General features: G+C 41.5%; 2 protein-coding genes across 2 annotated transcripts in view; one reads left to right on the top strand and one right to left on the bottom strand.

The window, feature by feature from the left end:
• The window catches only part of adss2 (adenylosuccinate synthase 2), a 612,379-nt gene that overhangs the window by 209,565 nt on the left and 380,813 nt on the right, over positions 1-22,001 (top strand). The gene's annotated exons all lie outside the window — the stretch shown is intronic.
• kif28 (kinesin family member 28) overlaps positions 2,103-22,001 on the bottom strand; it is a 46,510-nt gene continuing 26,611 nt past the window's right edge. Inside the window, 12 exon segments of the mRNA XM_078405879.1 lie at positions 2,103-2,134; positions 2,137-2,260; positions 2,540-2,712; positions 5,145-5,289; positions 8,320-8,432; positions 11,657-11,823; positions 15,056-15,190; positions 16,152-16,426; positions 17,330-17,437; positions 17,932-18,038; positions 20,052-20,196; positions 21,782-21,905. Coding sequence (XP_078262005.1) covers positions 2,103-2,134; positions 2,137-2,260; positions 2,540-2,712; positions 5,145-5,289; positions 8,320-8,432; positions 11,657-11,823; positions 15,056-15,190; positions 16,152-16,426; positions 17,330-17,437; positions 17,932-18,038; positions 20,052-20,196; positions 21,782-21,905 — 1,648 coding nt within the window.

Raw genomic sequence — 22,001 nt, 5'->3', positions numbered from 1 at the left:
GATGGTGGGACTGATGTATGATGAAAGAATAGGTTGACTGGGCTTGTATTCACTGGAATTTAGAAGGATAAGAGGGGGTCTTATAGAAACATATAAAATTCTTAGAGGATTGAACAGGAAAAATGATCCCGATGTTGGGGGAGTCCCAGAACCAGGGGTCACAGTTTATGAATAAGGGGTAGGCCATTTAGGACTGAGATAAGGAAAAACCTTTTCACTCGGAGTTGTGAATCTGTGGAGTTCTCTGCCACAGGAGGCAGTGGCGGCCAATTCATTGGATGTGTTCAAGAGAGCATTAGATTTAGTTCTTGGGGCTCAGGGAATCAAGGGATATGGGGAAAAAGCCAGAACAAGGTACTGATTGTGGATGATCATATTGATTGGCGGTGCTGGCTCGAAGGGCCGAGTGGCCTACTCCTGTACCTATTTTCTATGTTTCTATGATAATTGGTAGTGTCCCTTTAAGATTTCCACTTGTTTATTCCCTGTGAAGGGAATAATCAGCATGTCATGTAGAAGATTTATATTGTTGAAAGCTCCTCAAATGACCACCTTTTGGGGTTCTCTCTACAGGTTCTTTAGATCCGGTCAACACCAGATGCAGAAAGGGGACAAAAAGAAAAGTTAGCAAATTTTGAATGCATCACGGTAGCGCAGCGGTAGAGTTGCTGCTTTACAGCGAATGCAGCGCCGGAGACTCAGGTTCGATCCTGTCTACGGGTGCTGCACTGTAAGGAGTTTGTGCGTTCTCCCCGTGACCTGCGTGGGTTTTCTCCGAGATCTTCGGTTTCCTCCCACACTCCAAAGACGTACAGGTATGTAGGTTAATTGGCTGGGTAAAATGTAAAAATTGTCCCTAGTGGGTGTAGGATAGTGTTAATGTACGGGTATCACTGGGCGGCACGGACTTGGAGGGCCGAAAAGGCCTGTTTCGGGCTGTATATATATGATATGATGATGATATGATCACTGATGACAAATAATCTACTTGCCATTAGGATTTCTTTTGCTTTCTAACAATCATCTTAGGCTATCATTGCAACGTAGACATCTATTTTCTTATCAAGTTTTTTAAATTACTTCAATACAGCTACAGAACAATGCAGTTATATTAGCACCTTTTTAATTAAACTAAAACCATTCTTTTCATGGTTAGAAACAAGGAATGGCAGATGCTCGTTTAAACCAAAGATAGACACAAAATGCTGGAGTAACTCAGTGGGTCAGACAACATCTCTGGACAAACAAGATCGGCAATATTTCGAGTCGGGCCCCTTCAGACTGAAAGAGGGTGGGGTGTGGAGCCGGAGATGAGAAAAGACCAATCACAAATGACTCAGGCAGGGTGGTGCCTGGTAAGCTCATTGTTGACGAGGGAAGGGGATCTCAAGAGGGAAACAAAACTATGAAACTGGTAAAACGACTAGGGTAGAGGAAGGGGGCGAAGAGTGTGAGTAGAAGTTGCTTAAAATCAGAGAATTGACTGTTCACACCACTGGGTTGTAAGCTACCCACGCTAAATATGAGGTGCTGTTCCTCCAATTTGTACATGGCCTCACTCTAGCAAAAGGTCAGTATGAAAAGGAATTTGACATGGTTGGCAACTGGGAGTCATTTGTGGTTGATCCTGATCTTTTTTCACCTCTTCATCCCCAACTACAGAATGAAGAAGTGTGCTGATCTGAAACTTCACTCATACTTGTTTCCATTGATGCTGCCTGACCCACTGAGTTACTCCAGCATCTGTCAAAAACCAGCAGAGGTAAAGGACTGTTTAAAACTAGGCACTGTAGGCTTGATTACAGATAGTTTTTAAACGAAGTTCTTCAAGGAGAAGAGAAGGTTTGGTGAGAGAATCCACAGTCAAAATAGTCAGTAGTGGGAGAAAGAAGATCAGAAAGCACATAAGGCAAATGTTCGAGTTCTTCACAGGATAGAGAAGCTAAGCAGGACAGGGAGGATCATTGCCTCCTTTATACAATAGGAACTGATCAATGAGCAGCCATCTGGATATACTTTATTGAAATAGAAATGTTTCACATCAGCTAGTCATTCTTTTTCCAACCACAGAGTGGATTCATTTGATATTAAAGAACCTGGCTTCATCTGGTCTTGCAGTGCTCTCCCTTTTTTTCTTAACAATGACACTGACATCATTTTTCAGTGCATTTATGCAAGATTCAAGGTGATCCCCGAAATCCTTTATCCCTTGAGTTTGCTTGTAGAGATGTATCCGCAGTGATTCCACATTGTCATCCTCCTATAAAAGGCATACAATAACTGTTATTGCAGATAAGGAAATATACCATCTTACATAGTTAAATTACTGCCTGCAGCATTTCGCGTCTGTTTTTCACCTCAAAACGCATCACAAATAAGATTGGAAACGTAAAACCAGAGGAATTGCAATCACAATCAGTCAACTATATCACTGAGCAAAAATGCACCATTGAATCAATACATTCTACAAGATGTGCAATCTGTGGCATTAATTCTTGTGTGTAAGAGGGTGTGAGAACTGAATTTGGGTAGTACATACCGGTGGTCGACGACGCCCCAGACCTAGTAGTTGGCTTTGCACCCTGTTTATGCTTTTGTAAAATGTTTTCAGAGCCTTAGCAAAGTCAACCTCACAGCTGGCCTTCGATGTGCTCCTCCAGCATAAGAGATGTTCGTTCATTTGCTGGAAAGATTTCTCTCCAGGTCTTGAGGCTAGAGACATGAAACCAAGGGAGGGAATTTTGTTCAATAGCAATAGCAGAATTCAGCACTGGACAGTTGCCCTGACAGACTGTTATATTTTCCTTACAGCCTGGCTTTCTGCCAACTGCTTTGCTACTGTACACCAATCTTACAAATTGGAAGGCAGCTGTTTCTAAGTGACAGTTAAAATATTTCAGATCCTGTTGGGCATAGGCTTAATCTTATGATATGAGAGCAATTGGGAAGTTAGACAATAGACAATAGACAATAGACAATAGGTGCAGGAGTAGGCCATTCAGCCCTTCGAGCCAGCACCGTCATTCAATGCGATCATGGCTGATCACTCTCAATCAGTACCCCGTTCCTGCCTTCTCCCCATATCCCCTCACTCCGCTATCCTTAAGAGCTCTATCCAGCTCTCTCTTGAAAGCATCCAACGAACTGGCCTCCACTGCCTTCTGAGGCAGAGAATTCCACAACTTCACCACCCTCTGACTGAAAAAGTTCTTCCTCATCTCCGTTCTAAATGGCCTACCCCTTATTCTTAAACTGTGGCCCCTTGTTCTGGACTCCCCCAACATTGGGAACATGTTATCTGCCTCTAATGTGTCCAATCCCCTAATTATCTTATATGTTTCAATAAGATCCCCCCTCATCCTTCTAAATTCCAGTGTATACAAGCCCAATCGCTCCAGCCTTTCAACATACGACAGTCCCGCCATTCCGGGAATTAACCTAGTGAACCTACGCTGCATGCCCTCCATAGCAAGAATATCCTTCCTCAAATTTGGAGACCTAAACTGCACACAGTACTCCAGGTGCGGTCTCACCAGGGCCCGGTACAACTGTAGAAGGACCTCTTTGCTCCTATACTCAACTCCTCTTGTTACGAAGGCCAACATTCCATTGGCTTTCTTCACTGCCTGCTGTACCTGCATGCTTCCTTTCATTGACTGATGCACTAGGACACCCAGATCTCGTTGAACTCCCCCTCCTCCTAACTTGACACCATTCAGATAATAATCTGCCTTTCTATTCTTACTTCCAAATAACCTCACACTTATCACAGTTAAGTCAGAATTCATTTTCCCCACCACAAAAGATTCGGGATATCCAAACATCTTTTGAAATCTGGGTATAAGAGATAACTGGAGTTGATAAAGACCAACCATGATCTAATTCATTGGAGAACAGATGCTAGTGTCTAAAATAACCACTCGTCTACGTCAATGCCATGCATTGCCCTGCCTCTCCCCTTTTCCAGCTTTCTTCATCCCTCTACAATCAGTCCGAAAAAGGGTCTCAACCCAAAACGTCACCTGTCCATGTTCTCCAGAGATGCTCCCTGACCTGCTGACCAGCACTTTGTGTCCTGCTGGTGTGTGTGTGAGCTTTCTAAACTAATGAAGATGAATGTGATTTTTATGATTATTTTGGCTGTGAAGTGCAACTTTTGTACAGAAACCTTTGAAATGTTGCAGGTACCACGTCCCATGCAGCCTGCTCCCCCATAATGTAATTTTTTTTTTAAATGTATGTCCCTTTAGACAGTTGTTGTAGGCCTTTGGATACAGGGCATTCACTGGACAACCGAGCTGCACAAACAAAATAACTGTGCATTTACAATCACTTAATGAGAAAAGTAGGAACAAAGACATTGTAAAACATTTGATACTGATTCCTTATTACTAAGTGTGTACTGTGACACTATAGCCCATGAGAGGGAAAAGTAATTCTATTCAATGGATTTATTGTTAGAAATTTCCATTAGAATGATTTATAAACAAATTGAAAAGTTGTTGGAACGTTTAATGATTCGAGAAAGTGATGCATTATTTCTCATCTCAATTACTAATGAACTGTCTCAAATGGAATGCAAAAGAGGCATGAACCTTGCAAAGGGCAAAGAGCAAGTTTAACAGAAAGTATTCTTATTGTTAAATTATGTTTCCATCATTTGACTTGATCTATTGTGAGTGATTTGGTAGACTAGATGCACAATGGGCAGTATCTTAAAATTAGTTGTTGGCAAATTAGGATTGAAATTGTGCAACAATTTTTCCACACAAAATTCAGTGGAAGCCTGAAACAATTTTCCTACTTCCCAGTAGGCATGATTACTGAATCAGTTGAAGTTTCAAATACAAAACTGATGGACTTATCTAGGCTAAGGTTCCAAAGTGTTACAGAAAAAATGCTGTTCAGATCCATCATTATCTAGCAAAATGGTCGGGCTGATTTGAGTGACTGAATGGTTTAATCCTATGGCGTGAAATTGAATCTTAGGCCCCATGGTTTATATTAAACAGTTGTTATATTAAACAGAGTTTGATCCTGTATTTCATTTATATGTCGGGAACCAAATATTATCCAGCGCGATTCTTTTGCAACCTGAATTAATTTGCAGCAGGCACGAAAGCCAATCGTCTCTTCTTTATTACCATCATTCATCATTTTCTTTATGGTGGCCTTCAAGCTGACATTGTCCTTTCTTAAGGTTCTGTTGATGTCCCTCAACAGATTAGTCTCTTGCTCCAACTTTGATAACTTGGTGTAAAGTTCAGAGAGCTGGTCATCTCCCACCTCCTACAAATTGGGTAATAATTTTGATCATGAATTGTTGCACACAATCTATTAAGATGTTATCAGTTTCTAATTTAAGTTTCAAGCAGAGCACAACATGTGAATATTACAAATGTAATCTGGTCAAAAGGAAACAAGACATACAAACCTTCTCGTTTTTGGATCTTAGGTAACTAGTGCTCTGTTCGATTGAATTAGTGTTTTTCACTTTATTTGTACAAAGATCAAAAAATAATCTTCAGCAACACCATTGCATATTTTAGTTAGAATTACCTTGACCAAAAAAAGTAGCTGGTTCAACGATGTACTGCATACTTTTCTTCTGAATGGCTTGACTGATATTTTTTAATTCTCTTCTCTTTATTTGCATTTAAAATTCTAGCAAACTGGTTATAATGGAAAACATTCCAATAGCATTTTTGATTATTTAGTCCATCATTGCCTCTGTCGATTTGTTCCATTTAACACTTAGATGTCAGCCATAAATCATAATCAACATTAGTCTTTTAATGCTATTAGAGTACAAATTTACATCAATCCACTGAAAGTAAACAGAGTATTTCAAAATGGGTGCTACAAGTTCCCATGTCTCTACTTTTGCAACCTCTCCAAGCGGCCAGCATGGAAATACTGCATTATGCTGAATGAAATTGATCTGTGGCAATTAGTTATTCTGCAGGTAGATCATAGGACGACAGCAAAGGAACAAACTTTTTAGCTCTGGATGTCTGCATCGATCCCGATGCCAATCTAAACTAATCCCACCTGCCTCCACACAGTCCATATTCTCTCTATTCCTTGTCTGTTCATGTATCTGTCTAATTGACATAAATATTCCTATTGTATCTGCTTATACCACTTGGCATTTCAGGCACCTACCACTCTCCATGTAAAACATAAAACTTTCCCTGCACATCTCTTTTAAACTTGGCACCTATCACCTTAAAATAATGCCCTCGTGTCAGAGTGATACAGTGTGGAAAAGGGCCCTTCGGCCCAACTTTCCCACAACGGCCAACATGTCCCAGATACACTAGTCCCACCTGCCTGTGTTTGGTCCATATCCCTCCGATCCTGTCTTATCTATGTACCTGTCTAACTGTTTCTTAAAAGTTGGGTTAGTCCCAGCCTCCACTACCTCCTCTGGCAGCTTGTTCCATACACCCACCACCCTTTGTGTGAAAAGGTTACCCCTCAGATTCCTATTAAATCTTTTCCCCGTCCTCTGGTCCACGATTCACCTATTCTGGGCAAGAGACTCCGTGCATCTACCCGATCTATTCCTCTCATGATTTTATACACCTCTATAAGATCACCCCTCATCCTCCTGCGCTCCAGGGAATAGAGTCACAGCCTACTGAACCTCTCCCTATAGCTCAGAACCTCAAGTCCTGGCAACATCCTCATAAATCTTCTCTGTACCCTTTCCAGCCTGACAACATCTTTCCTATAACATGGTGCCCAGAACTGAACACAATACTTTAAATGTGGTCTCATCAATGTCTTATACAACTGAAACATAACCTCCCAACTTCTCTACTCAATACTGATGAAGGCCAATGTGCCAAAAGCCTTTTTGACTACCTTATCTACATGCGACTCAACCCTCAAGGAACTATACACCTGCACTCCTAGATCCCTCTGCTCTACAACACTCCCCAGGGTCGGATATCCGACAACGATGAGAAGGCCTACCGGGAGGAGGTGGCTGATCTGGCACTCTGGTGTCAGGACAATAGCCTCCTCTTGAATGTCACTAAAACTAAGGAGCTGATTGTGGACTTTAGAAGGGCTAAACATCCAAGGACATACACACCACTGGAGATAAATGGGTCTACTGTGGATAGGGTGAGCAGTTTTAAATACTTGGGAGTCCACATCACAGAGGATCTGACATGGGCAACGCACATTGCCGCACTGGTGGGTAAGGCAAAGCAGCGTCTTTACCACCTTAGACAGCTGAGGAAATTCAGAGTGCCTCTGAGGATCCTTCATTGCTTCTACTCTGGGGCTGTAGAGAGTATCCTGTCCGGCAACATTACAGTCTGGTTTGGGAACAGCTCTGCCCAGGACAGGATGGCCCTGCAGAGAGTAGTGCGTTCGGCAGAACGCACAATGGGAACTACACTCGTCCCCCTGCAGGACCTATACATCAGGAGGTGCAGATCCAGAGCAAGCAACATTATGAGGGGCCCCTGCCACCCCAGCAACGGACTGTTCCAGATGCTACGGTCAGGCAAGCGCCTCCGCTGTCACGCTGTGAAAACGGAGAGGATGAGACGGAGTTTCTTCCCACAGGCCATCAGGACTGTCAACTTTTATAACCCCAGGGACTAAATTTTGTCTTCTCTATATTAACTTTATTAACTTTATTTATATGCTGTAACTGTAATTCTTTTTTGTGCACAATCCACAGACATTGCCACTTTCATTTCACTGCAAATCGTGTATGTGTATGTGACAAATAAACTTGACTTGTAGGTCCTGCAAATGTTAGACTTCCCAAAATGCAACTCCTCACATTTCTCAGTATTAAATTCCATCAACCATTCCTCTATTATTTGATATTTCCATCCTGTGAAAAAGACTCTGACCATATACCCTAGCTATGTGTCTCATACTTTGATCAGGTTCCCCATTTAACCTCCGATGCTCTCGTGAAAACGTCCACATTTGTCCAACCTTGCAGCTAATACTCAGGCAGCATCCTGGTGCACCTATTCTGCAACCTATATGCTTTCTTTACCACCTTATGTACTTGTGTCCCCACTTTCAGGAATCCATGGACTTCTCTCTTTCCCCTCAATGTCCCTTTGCACATCAATGCTCCTGCATTCCTTTTGCATTTGACCTCCCAAAATGCAACAACGCAACCTTGTCCAGATTAAACTCCACCTGTCAACCTTGACAACCTTCCTCACTGTTTGCACTTCCACCAATTTATATGATAAAATGTGGAAATATATTTTCGAAAGAAAATTCCGGGAACTGTTTCTTTGCAAAGAAAATGCAGATAAAATAGGGAGTACTTACCCCGCTACCACTACTGCGGGGTAGCAGCGATCTCTCGTCGCTATAATCTATAATTATACTGCCTTCATCAGTAATCTCAAAATCACCAGGAAAGACCATTTCCGTACAACCTTCTAAAAAATCAAGGAAAAAAGTACTCAATATGGGACACAACTACAGTACAGTAAACCCTTGTTTTTTTACGGACTTCTTTATAATGGATTTTGATTATCGTGGATTGATCTACGGACCTTCACTGCCAGGCTGTGCTGCAGATGCCATTCCCAGCCCACGCCAGCTTTCTGGTCGCCATCAGGCTGGGCTGCCAATGCCACTGCCTCCCAGGCAACCTCTATGCCACGCTGAGCCTTACTCACCTACCGCGATCATAACTCTGCTGATCCCCGCCTCTCCCCCAGCCACCAGTAGGTCAGGGTCATCAACTCACCTAGATACCAGGTACAATTCTGGACCAATAGTCTGGAGAAGAGACCCAAAAGGTCACCTATCCATGTTCTCCAATGTTGCTACCTGACTTGCTGTGTGACTCTAGCACTGCTACTACTACTTATACAATGATAAACCCTTACACAGTTGTGGTGGACAATTGGCAATAATAATAATAATGCATTACATTTATATAGCGCTTTTCAAACACTCAAAGACGCTTTACAGGGATTTCTAGAACATAGAGAAGTGAATAAATAGATAAATAAGTAAACGAACAGAGAAAGGAGACAGAAGGTGAGGTGACCTTCAGTGGTTGAAGGCAGTGCTGAAGAGGTGAGACTTCAGTGATGTTTTGAATGTGGTGAGTGAGGAGGAGTCTCTGACGGTTTGGGGTAGTGAGTTCCATAGGGTGGGAGCAGCGATGGAGAAAGCCCTGTCCCCCCAGGATCTGAGTTTGGTCCGGATGGGGGGGGGACAGGAGATTGGCAGCAGCAGAGCGGAGGGTGCAGGTGGGAGTGTGCCTGTGGAGGAGGTCAGTCAGGTAGGATGGGGCCAGGTTATGGAGGGCTTTGTAGGTCATGAGGAGGATTTTGTACTGGATTCTCTGGGGGATGGGGAGCCAGTGGAGTTTGTAAAGGACGGGGGTGATATGGTCACGGATCGGGGAGTGGGTGAGTAGACGGGCAGCAGAGTTTTGAATGTATTGAAGTTTACTGATGATTTTTGAGGGTGAGCCATAGAGGAGGCTGTTGCAGTAGTTCAGACGGGAGGTGATGAAGGCGGTGATGAATGGACAACATTCCCCCCCACGGTCCGTTATAACGAGATTTACTGTACTGATATTCATTCTGCCAACAAAAATATAGTTATGATAAAAGAAAAACATACTACAATTTTATGAGGAATTAAATGGGAGAGATTCGTCAATGGAACACCAGTTTTGTTCATTTCCACTTTGCAATTAGTTTGGATTTAGACTGCCAGAAATTAAAGCAAATTCAGTTAGACATAAGACCTTGGCCGGCTCGTACATACTATAGAGAGTCTACCAGCCTTACAGTCAGTGGGTCAGCCAGACATATTAATGGGCAATGTCAAAAAAGCAACAAAAAAAATTCTGGATGCTGTAAATCTTCTGAAGATAGGTCATCGACGATTCGATATTTCTATCAACTAATGATGCCTGTCTTGCTGAGAATTATCAGCATTCTCTATTTTTATACCGTAGGTGCTGTCACCCTGGCTCACCTGCTTTCAAGCTAAGAGGCAAGCCCATGGCTGACTCCCCTACCATTTATTACCTCAGTCTTTCATTTTCTGTCTACAGTGTTCTAACTGGGACTAGCTCCCAAAACTGGAGAAGGCCTGCTATCAAATCCGATGTGCTTGGGAAGAATGTACACCCCAATGTATGACCTCCACCTCCCCTCCCAGCAATCCTCCACCATTAGAAAAGTTTGGCTGTTTTATTCTGCAAATTAATGTTTTCTGAAACCATTTCCAGTCCCTTCCCAAACACCAACATTGGGGTGATTATTGGCTGTGATCTTATTACTTCTGCCAATTTTGCTGTTCTTTGTCATGCAATTTTATGTCACTGATTGAATAGTCATCGTAGAGATTGGTTTTGAGAATGAAGCTTCGTTTTTTTAGTTTAGAGATACAGCGCGGAAACAGGACCTTCAGCCCACCGGGTCCGCGCCGACCAGGGAACCCCGCACATTAACGCTATCCTACACCCCCTAGGGACATTTTTTTACATTTACCAAGCCAATTAACCTACAAACCTGTACGTCTTTGGAGTGTGGGAAGAAGCCGATGATCTCGGAGAAAACCCACGAGGTCACGGGGAGAAAGTACAAACTCCGTGCAGACAGCACCCGTAGTTGGGATTGAACCCGGGTATCTGGCGCTGCATTCGCTGTAAGGCAGCAACTCTACCGGTGCGCCACCATGACCGCCCATGTAGGAAGACATTGACAAACCCACTGCCTTAAGGTCTGCAACACTGAACCAAATGGTTTGCAGTTTCAGAAATAAAGAACTTACATCGTACAGAGAGGCTAAGCAGCCTATTGAGGTTGTTTCTTGTATTTTCACTTTTTGTACATAATTTCCAAAACCTGCAGTTTGATTTGTGCTTTTTGCAGCTGCTTAAACAACTAATGGAAGTGCAGGTGGCTGCTGTGTGAGTTCAGTGCAGAGAACCACTGTGGAATATTACCGAGAAGCTACTTCAATTGCTGCAATTGCAATGTCCTTTTTGGATTTGGACTACTGCACATCGCATGCTGTTGATAATTGGGAACATTGAGCAGCAGCAGCCTCTTGAAATTAATGCCTTTTTAACATTTTACAAATATGTGGGATATCTGCTTCATTGGCTATCCATGATAATGTCATAATTTCATACAGCATAGATTCAGGTTCTTTGGCCCATCAATCACCATTCACAATAATCCTTCACTGTTCAATGTAAATTCCCATCAACTCCCTGCAGATTCTACCACTCACGTACACTTTAAGGGTGGCTTACAATGGCCAGTTTCCCTATCAATCTGCATGTCCTTGGGATGAGGGAGAAAACTGCAGCACCATGTTGGAAACCCATGTGATTCGAGGGAAAATAGGGATACACTACACAGACAGCACTGGAGATCAGGATCAAACACAGGTCACTGGAGCTGTGAGGTAGCAGTTCTTCTAGTAGTGCCAATGTGTCTCCCAAGTTATGCTAGCATCCCTTCGAATATAACAAAGATTATTAGCACTTACTGCTTGGTTGAAAACCAATATTCTGAGGGGAGAGGTTTCTGGCTTTAATTCATTTAAGTGTCAATTATTTGCTTTCAACAGGCCCATTTCCCCAAACAAGGAAACATGAAACAATGTCTAGATTTTTTATTACCTTGTAAACCCCAGAGTTGCAGAACCAGGGCATGATTTTGCAGATAGTTTAGTAACTCCTGTGACACACACTTGACAGTGAACTGCATCATGTGATCAATTCTTGCATTTACTGTGTTCCAGACAGGGTCCGAGTGGAAAGCATATGGTTGATTTAGTACATGATATCTGAAAAGGATTAGCATGCAATTAATTTTTTTCTTCTTATCCCTAGGCCATAAGATCGTCAGGTGTTTTTTTATTATCTAAATAGTGATGCATCAACTCTGGAATAGAGATTTAGAATTGCACTGTCAGTTACAAGATATTCTGGTAATTCTAGTCCACAACTTTTACAAATGAAGTCTAATGTAGAAATAGCAGATTATCTTTTTACAGATATTAAATTTATAAAAGCGGAACATTTGGTACATTCTATTCATCTCAGACCCTCAAGATCTCTCGGTGGTCAATGCAAACTGGATTTGTAATATGAGTTAGTTGATAGGGTGTCTGGATATGCTTCCGGGGTGGAGATGGAAGCAGATACGATAGTGGTGCTTAAGAGGTTTTTGGATAGGCATATGGATATGCAGGGAATGGAGGGATATGAATCACAAGCAGGCAGAAGGGATTAGTCTAACTTGGCATCATATTCAGTATAGACATGGTGAGCCAAAGGATCTATTCCTGTGCTGTATGTCCTTACTGGACAAGGAGGTTGCTTTTAGTGTTTTCATGAAATAGAGTTAAGCAGCTTATGAATGAACACTGTTGGATATCTACAGCTAGATTCCCAAGAATGCACTGCTAATAGAAGTAAATATCACAAGAGAAAAAGGGTATGGTGAGTGTAGTACAATCATTAGTAACATAATAATAATAATAACCCAAAAATGTAACACAAAAATTGTGAAGATTGAGGTATGGACACCATACTGAGCTCAAAATCTTTGATGTGAGCGTTCCCTCAGTTTTCGCATTATCAATAGAAGCAATTTACTCCCTCCCCTGTCTACATCACTTTCAACAAATAAAAATGCCCTAAAACTGTTCATAAAAAAATAACACCTTGGGGAGTTAATCAAAGAAGTAGGTATTAACAAGTGGGGCAGAAGGATTCTGAAGGGAATTCTAGAGCATCTAGTTCTTGGAAGGTATAACTCATTGGTGGACACATTACACCTGGAGACGCTGAAGAGTTTTCAGCTACGGTGTAGTTACCTTAGAAAACTTCATGGCTGAAGGAGGTTACAGAGACAGGGAGTGGCAAAGCCATGAAGATAATGAGAAACAAGGATGAGAATTTTAGGATTGAAGCTTTGCTAAATCAACAAGCACAAGAGTGATAAACAATGGGGATGGTGTGACTTGGGATACGGCAAAAAGCTTTGGATAAATTTATAGAAAATAGGATGGCTGACCAAGGGAATAGTTGTCTTGAGGTAACAAAAGCATGGACGAGGGCTTCAGTGGCTTATGAGCTTTACAAAGTAGGAGTGAGATGACAATGGGAATACTAAAAAGGTGTCATTAACTGTTCTGCAGATGTGAGCTCAGAACTTAGTTCAGGGCTTAATGTGACACCAGCATCATGAACAGTTTGGTTCAGTTTCTGAGTATACAGTTAGGGAACAGAAATTGTAAAAGTGATGGAAGATGATGATTTTGGTCTTCCTTTTAGATGGACGATATTTTTCATCATCCAGTCTAAAATGTTGAATAAATAGAGTCAGAGGGTCAAGAGGGGAATTAGGAAGGTTGATGGAATAGGGAGGAGTACAAAGTTTATTGCAAGGTGGCGAAGTATAGACGCTAGGGCATTTTGGTGCAACTTTACAGGGCATTGTTGAGACCACAGCTGGAGTTCTGCATGCAATTTTGATCTCACATTTTTTAAATGGGTATGCTTACTTTGGAGGCAATGCAGAGAAGGTTCATTAGATTGTTTCTTAGAGATAAGGTGGTGATGGTATGTACAGAGATGAGCAGTTGGCCTGTACTAATTAGAGTATCAAAGAATGCAAGATGATCTAATTGGAACTTAAAAGTTTCTGAGGTAGAATATCAATAGAGGCATCTAGAATAAGGGTTGTCCATTTCAAATGAAGATGAAGAGAACATTCTTCTCTCAGAAGGTGGTGCATCTTTGGAATTACTTATCCTAGACAAGTGGAGAGGTCAAATTATTGAATAAATTCATGGTGGAAATTATCAGACATTTGAACCTCGCGAGATTCAAGGAGTATGGGGAGAGAATGAGAAAATGGTATTGAAGCCAAGACTGGATCAGCGATGTTTTTACTGAATGGTGGAACAGATTAGAGGGGGTAGTAAGTCTACCCCTGCGTATAAGAAAATAACTGCAGATGCTGGTACAAATCGATTTATTCACAAAATGCTGGAGTAACTCAGCAGGTCAGGCAGCATCTCGGGAGAGAAGGAATGGGTGACGTTTCGGGTCGAGACCCTTCTTCAGACTGATGTCGGGGGTGGGACAAAGGAAGGATATAGGTGGAGACGGGAAGATAGAGGGAGATCTGGGAAGGAGGAGGGGAAGGGAGGGACAGAGGAGCTATCTGAAGTTGGAGAAGTCGACGTTCATACCACCGGGCCGCAAACTGCCCAGGCGAAATATGAGGTGCTGCTCCTCCAATTTCCGGCGGGCCTCACTATGGCACTGGAGGAGGCCCATGACAGAGAGGTCAGACTGGGAATGGGAGGGGGAGTTAAAATGCTGGGCCACCGGGAGATCAGTTGCGTTAATGCGGACCGAGCGCAGGTGTTCAGCGAAGCGATCGCCGAGCCTGCGCTTGGTTTCGCCGATATAGATGAGTTGACATCTAGAGCAGCGGATGCAATAGATGAGGTTGGAGGAGGTGCAGGTGAACCTCTGTCTCACCTGGAAAGAATGTTTGGGTCCTTTGATGGAGTTGAGGGGGGAGGTAAAGGGACAGGTGTTGCATCTCGTGCGGTTGCAAGGGAAAGTGCCCGGGGTTAGGGTGGTTTGGGTAGGAAGGGACGAGTGGACCAGGGAGTTGCGGAGGGAACGGTCTCTGCGGAATGCAGAGAGGGGAGGGGATGGGAAGATATGGCCAGTGGTGGGGTCCTGTTGTAGGTGACGGAAATGTTGGTGGATGATATGTTGGATCCGCTGGCTGGTGGGGTGGAAGGTGAGAACGAGGGGGATCCTGTCCTTGTTGCGAGTGGGGGGATGGGGAGCAAGAGCGGAGCTGCGGGATGTAGAAGAGACCCTAGTGAGAGCCTCATCTATAATGGAGGAGGGGAAGCCCCGTTTTCTGAAAAACGAGGACACCCTGCTCCTGGTTTCATATGTCGGTGAACATGCAATTGGTATATTATCACTTTATCATGTTATCAAAAAGCTCAAGATTTTGTTTTAACAGAAGGAATTTCTCACAAAATCTGAATTCCTCTTTTGATGTTCTGTTTCAGCCATTTGATCCCCAGGCATTGAGTTATCTGAACTTGGAAATCCAGCCTGTGCCCCACCAACTCAGTGGGATCAATAAGGACCTCCTCTTCTTTCAGAGGTCTGCAAAAAAAGTACCAGTTAACTTAAAATTCCCAAAAGACGATGAAAACAATGTTTTCACTGTATCTCTGTTCATGCGACAATAATAAACCAAAGCCAATTATACTACAGGTACAGTTAGAGATTTGTAATTCCCACGAGTGATATGGTCCCCAGACCAGACCTATACTTGGTTTAACAGCACATTCTCACAAAATGACCTGGTGCACTTACATTTGAATTCAAAATGCAGATTACGTTTTCATTTGCCCAGATTGACTAGGGTAATGACCAACCTACTGTCCCTGGCTGGCATCACTTCATCTGGATATGGAAGGTCCTGACTTTTCCCCCTTCCCTCCCCACCAACCCCAGAGATTCACTCCTGTCAAAGGCTTCTGAACTGTTTTAAACATATCTGATGGAAACATTCAAATAATTTTAATAAAATATTTACTGAAAATGCCATTAAACATTAACATATATTTTAAAATATTTTAATAAAGGAAAATAAAATTACATAATTCAAACACTTATCCACACGTGTCTCCTTCCACAGTATAAGGAATCCCATTTAAAGGATAGAATCACCATTCGTACTGTAGTCAGCTGTGCTGTAAAGCTGAGGGGCGAAGCAAATGTTGAAAGTGAGCTGAGCCATGAATTGCTCCTGGTTGCTAGTTCCCCATGGAACCACCTTTATTTGGACCATATATATGATGTGATTGAACTTATGTTTCACACTGAAGTTAAAAGGGATACTTGGGAATTAAGCATATTTACTTTCTAAATAAAAGTTTACTTTTGGTCTTTTTGTAGTTCGGCAAGGGAACCAGACAAGTTAACTCCAAAAACAATCTCAGCCTGTTTGGTAAGATTTCCCAAGCACGTTCTTGGTGGATGTGGAAAAATGCAATATATTTTTGTTCCAACAGTTATTTTTAAAAGAAAAAATAACTGACTAGTCAATTCTGAAACTTACTGTCCACTTGGGTTGCATGGTACCAGGTTCATCTGTAAAGTAGCCTCTTCTTTTCCCTGGGAATTATGAAACTCCACATGTTCCTCTAGTGCAATACAGTAGTTCAGAGACTGAAGCCAGACGTAAGCTGTACCTAAATGAACAACTTCAATAGGATCCCAGAATGGATCACTCTCCCTGTCCACAGAAATATTCTCCCCATCAACAAAACGCTGATATACGTCTTCCATGATGAACTTCCTGTTCACAAACTTGGCTTTTGACCAGACCCATATCTGTAACAATGAAGACGCATTTGGATCAATCCTTCTAAAAACGTACTCAACACAGAAGAGAATATATAATTGGATACATTCCTTTCGTAACTGAGGCAAAGAAGCCATGGTAGAGTTTATAAAACACTGCGTTTTATGCGATTATGACAAGGAGAGAGAGATAATACTTTGAAGGTGTAGGGATGATTTAATTGAACTGGGCAGAAGAAAATTAGCTACAAGAAAAGATTGGGTAAGCTGGGACTGATTTTCAGTAACATGCCTCACAGCGCCAGAGATGTGGTTTCAATCCTGACCTCAGGTGATATTTGTGTGGTGTTTGTACATTCTCCCTGTGACCATGTGCTTTTGCTCTCACGTCCCAAAGATGTGCGGGTTTTTAGGTTAATTGGCCTGTGTAAAATTCCCCCTAATGTGTAGGGATAACATAGAACTAGTGTGAATGTGTGATCGATGGTTAGCATGGAATCGGTGGACCGAATGGCCTGTTTTCTATGCTGTATCCCTAAACTAAGATTGATTGAAAGGAGATGTACTCAAGATGTACAGTGGCCAATGAAAGAATGAACAAGAAGAGCCACCTACTTCACTTATTACTGCCTTGGAGCAGGAATGAAGGATTATTGCAGATATGTGGAAGAGTGGAGACTTTGATCAAATTGAATGAAAAGCACCGCATGTCAAATTCTCTTTAATAGTAAACTTTTTCCTTAGCCTTTCATATTTAACTATTGTCTTCTACATCCACCAAAGCAACTTACCTTCCATAATTAATGGCATCAAGGGAAGAAAATACATTTTTAATTTGGAAGGTGTAGAAAAATATGGGAAAGGTCTTAGGAACTGTTTTCTTAGTGAGATGTCAATGGTAACAAAGAATGACATGAATAACTTCCTTCTTACCTGATCAGTTACTTTGTTTGTCACCTTCACTATCACTTCCTTTGCCAGGTCAGAGCCTCTGGAGTCTGTTAAAGCCAAATTTTTCACTTCCAGTTCAAAGCATAGATCCTGTTATTGTAAAATTCAAATTGTACCTCAAATTTAGAAAATAAAATGACCCTCAAAAATTTTCAACAAATCCAAGACAGATCTTGGGAGCATAACCTCAGATGCGTCTTCAATGCAACACTGAGGAAGTACAACTCTGTTGCAGGTGCTGCATTTTAGACATTAATTTGGCCACCATGTCAACACAGGACAAACCATACTACCATTGTGTGAACTAGAAGCATTATTCTTTTTGAACACCAAAAACAGATTTTCATTCATTAATTTACTGCGTATGGAAGAATAATGTGGAGGAGCAGGCTCCATCAAACTTGCCTCCAAAACATCGTTAAGACATAATTGGTTGAAAAAATTATTTAGGATGTCTGAGGAACATGAGAGTTATTAGATAAGTGCAGGCTCTTCCAATTTTGCACTAATGTATGAGATACTGCTTGCCTGAATGAAGATAAAGATGAAGAGATTCCGACGAGGTAGAACGTTAGAGAGATTACCTTATTTAACTCTCGAGTGATCTGGTTTGCTTCTGCCACCATTGGTTTCACTCTGATGTAATCATGGAACACAGCAAGCACACTTGGGTCGACACTTCTGTTGTGACCTGGTCAATGGATAATGAGGAACTCATTAAAAGCATCAAAACTCCTTGTCCAATAATCTTCAACTGGTGGCCCAAGCATCACTTTCACCAGACCTGAAGCACTGATGCATTTGCATTTATAGCCAATTAAGAAAGGCAGTCCATGACTGCAGTATTTCAATGACATTTCAAGTCCAAGTCAGTTTTATCTGCTAGCATATAGTCAAGATCTACAACCCCGTAGATAGACATTAAACTCTGGAGTAACTCAGAGGGTCAGGTAACATCTCTGGAGAAAAGGAATAGGTGATGTTTCGGGTCGAGACCCTTCTTTAGACCCATTCATCTTTATTCTCCAACCTAGTAGCTGGTTGTATATAATGTATTGAAAAACGATCTCTAATTGCCAAAATTACTGATGCGGTCCAAAAATTCTATGTAACTACCACTGACATAGAATCAAAGAAATTTACAATTATAGCTGACCAGAAATTAGGGTGTCCAGATGACTCCCATTTCCCAGTCTTGTAGGTTGCAGCTCAAAGTGCTCATCTAAACATGAAGGTTTCTGACTCCTCTAGGCTTTAAAGTAGCATAATTCAGAGCTCCACTACACGTCAGCTGAAACATTTCTCTTTTATAATCCTGCTACAATTAATTTATACCTTTGTATCCATATTATAGATCCAAGAGAAATCAATTATTTCAGATCACTTTTAATGTGAAATTTCATGATATTGGTAAAAAGGAATTCATTGTCTTTGGATTTTCTTCACCTATATTTTTAGAATTATGCTCATGGGAAAAGGAGAACTTTTGCCAGTCAATATGTATCCAAATTACTTGAGAAAGTTCCTTAAGCTCAATGCTGGTTGTGTGTACAAAGATATGCTGGTAGATGAATTGCCCTTGTAAATCGACCTTCAACTGTAGATGTGGCAAAACAATCAGACGGGAGTTGGTGGGAGAAAGAATGAATTGTGGGGTACAGGGAAAATAAGGCGAGGGAATGAAATAGATGGGATTGCTCTTCTGGGATTGAGTATGGACTTGATGGGCTATATGGCCTCCTGTATAATAAAAAGTGAGAGGCTAACCAAGTACTGTGGGAATGCAGCCTTGGGTTCAGCAGATCAGGTGCAAGTTATCTTCTATGACAAACGCTGGTTCATGGTTTAAGACAATTTAAAAACTTTCACAACAGTGTTCCCAACATCAGCTGATTTATTGAAGTCACCTTAACAATTTGCCATTTGTAGAATAGGAACTCATTATGTTCAGGTCACTAACTCATTATACAAGATCATGAGGATGAGTACAGAGTTATCAGCACCGAAACAGGCCCTTAGGCCTGACTTGCTCATTTTGACCAAGATGTCTATCTAAGCTACTCTCTTTGGTCTGTTTCTGGCCAATGTCCCTCTAAACCTTTACGATCCGAGTACCTGGCCAAATATCTTTTAATCATAGTAATTGATTCTGCCTCTACAACTTCCTCTGACAGCTTGTTCCCCATATCCACAACCCTTTGCATGAAAAGGATGCCCCCCATAACCCTTTTGAACATTTCGCCTCTAACCTTAAATCTGTCCTCTAGCTTTATAGACTTCCCTACTCTGGGAAAAAGACTATGATCATCCACCTTATCCATGCATCTTGTGATTTTATATACCTCCAATAAAGTCACTGCTCAACCTCCTTCACTCCAGTAAAAAATGCCCCAACCTATCCAGCCTCTCCTTTCCAGCTTAATTACATTCTTTATGTAGCTAGGCTCTGTGAACTGCACATAGTACACCGTGTGGCCTCGCCAACAACTTGTACAGTTATAAAACGATACCCCAACTCTAGTACTCATAACCCTGACCAATGAAGACAAGTGTGCCTTATTCTCCTCCCTGCCCACCAATGTCGGCACTTACAAGGAACTATGTATCAGCGGCCATTCTATAACAATCTCTAGAGCCCTGCTATTCACTGAGTATGAAATCAATAATCATGATATGTACAGACTTTCATTTCTGGATGACTTACCCAGAGCATCCCTGTCAAAGCCTTCTACTGCTGCCAACTCCGACTGGAAAAAATCATAATCATATCTGCTCAAGTCCTCATCATTGCGTTCGCATGGATATCCCACATAAAGATAAGTGCTGTTGGATCCCAGAATAAGTCGGTCCTGAAGGAAATAACTAAAAAATAAGACTTGTTTTTCATTGATTATTGAAATGTTTTCAATACAAAAACAACTGGGGGAAAAAACAATAATTCCATCTCATCTGTTATGTATGTGCAATTGCTGATCATAAGATCATAAGTGATGGGAGTAGAATTAGGCTATTCAGCCCATCAAGTCTAATCTGCCATTCAATCATGACTGATCAATCTCTCTCTCCTAACCCCATTCTCCTGCCTTCTCCCCATAACCTCTGACACCCGTATTAATCAAGAATCTATCTCTGCCTTAAATATATCCACAGACTTTGCCTCCACAGCCTTCTGTGACAAAGAATTCCACAGATTCACCACCTTCTGACTAAAGAAATTCCTCCTCATCTCCTTTCTAAAACAACATCCTTTAATTCTGAGGCTATGAACTCTAGTCCTAGACTCTCCCCACTAGAGAAAGGTGTCAGTCAACATTATAACTAGGGGTTAGGGATGGTATAATATTCCAATTTCTTGAATTTCCACACTGTGCACAGAGGATTATGTACTCCGGCAATAGCCATGGATTCACCAGGAATTAAGTGTACTTATTTATGATATTTAATTTATGTAATAATAATTTAGTGTAGAAATTAAAGTTATTGCATCATAAGGATAAATATCAGGATCATTTAAGAATATTTCCCATTGTTCCAAAATATTGTAAATCAGAAAGAAATCTGTTTGATCATGCAGGGGATGTCAGCATGCACTCTCTCTGTACATTTAATTTTAATTTATCCTCTCCTGGATAATTCTGTTTAAAAAAAAATCTCAGCGTCTTGATTCCCATTTGGTAAGGAATAGCCTTAACTAATAACTGAAGCAATACCATGCTCACGAATGTGAAAATTGCTGTTGCTGAAAAGCCTATGCATCAGTATATAGACAAATGCAGAATAAGGACAATATTTTGCAATACAGTATTTAGCTTGAAGAGTTTCTTTCCAGCTGTTATCAAGCAACTGAACGGTTCTCTCGTCAGCTAGAGTGTGGTCCTGCTGTCCCATTTAACTCATTGGAGACCTTCAAGCAATCTTTAATCAGACTTTATCAGACTTCAATGTTATGTCTTGCACTAAATTTTGTATCCTTTATCCTTTATCTGTGCGCTGTGGATTGCTTGATTGTATTCCTGTATAGTCTTTGACTGGATAGATCACAAACACAATCTTTTCTGTGTACCTTGGTTGACATGTGACAATAATAAACTAAAGTCAAAATTTCAGTGGAATATCTCACAGTGACATCTCTCAATCTTGTACAGCGCCTTGTCAATGAAGTGCAATCAATGTCTCAATCCAAAATATTTTATACCCTACGATGGTGTATAAGATGAGATGGCCGTTCAAAATATTTAGAGATTGTTGATTATTAACCCAGTCCCAGAGGAACCCAGTCGCAACAAAGCCTAAATGGGTGGGATTAGGTCCAAAGCAATGAACTTTCTCTGTTTTTACAATATACAATGTTGAAGGAAGACCATGCTGTGGACTCTTCACAGAATGGAATACCACAAGCTGCAAGAACAACAACTTGAAGAGTGAGAGACCTACCAAATGTCTAAGTTGAACTTCAGTACGAACGAGGACCCCATTTAAAATCACTCTGGCCTGTCCATGTGGCTCCAGTGTTACTTTGCTGTCCTGGTTTATGATGATGGCATGTTTATCAGCAATACTGTGCAAGAAAAATTACATGCAATGTCCAAACAACCACATTAATTCAAGGAATAAATACACAGCATCAGATCACATCGAACAGACAATTTAACTG

Source organism: Rhinoraja longicauda, chromosome 9 (genome assembly GCF_053455715.1).
Source record: "Rhinoraja longicauda isolate Sanriku21f chromosome 9, sRhiLon1.1, whole genome shotgun sequence".
NCBI classification, from domain to species: domain Eukaryota; kingdom Metazoa; phylum Chordata; class Chondrichthyes; order Rajiformes; family Arhynchobatidae; genus Rhinoraja; species Rhinoraja longicauda.
Note: the sequence above shows the minus strand (reverse complement) of the source record. Positions and strands in the feature narration are given on the sequence as shown.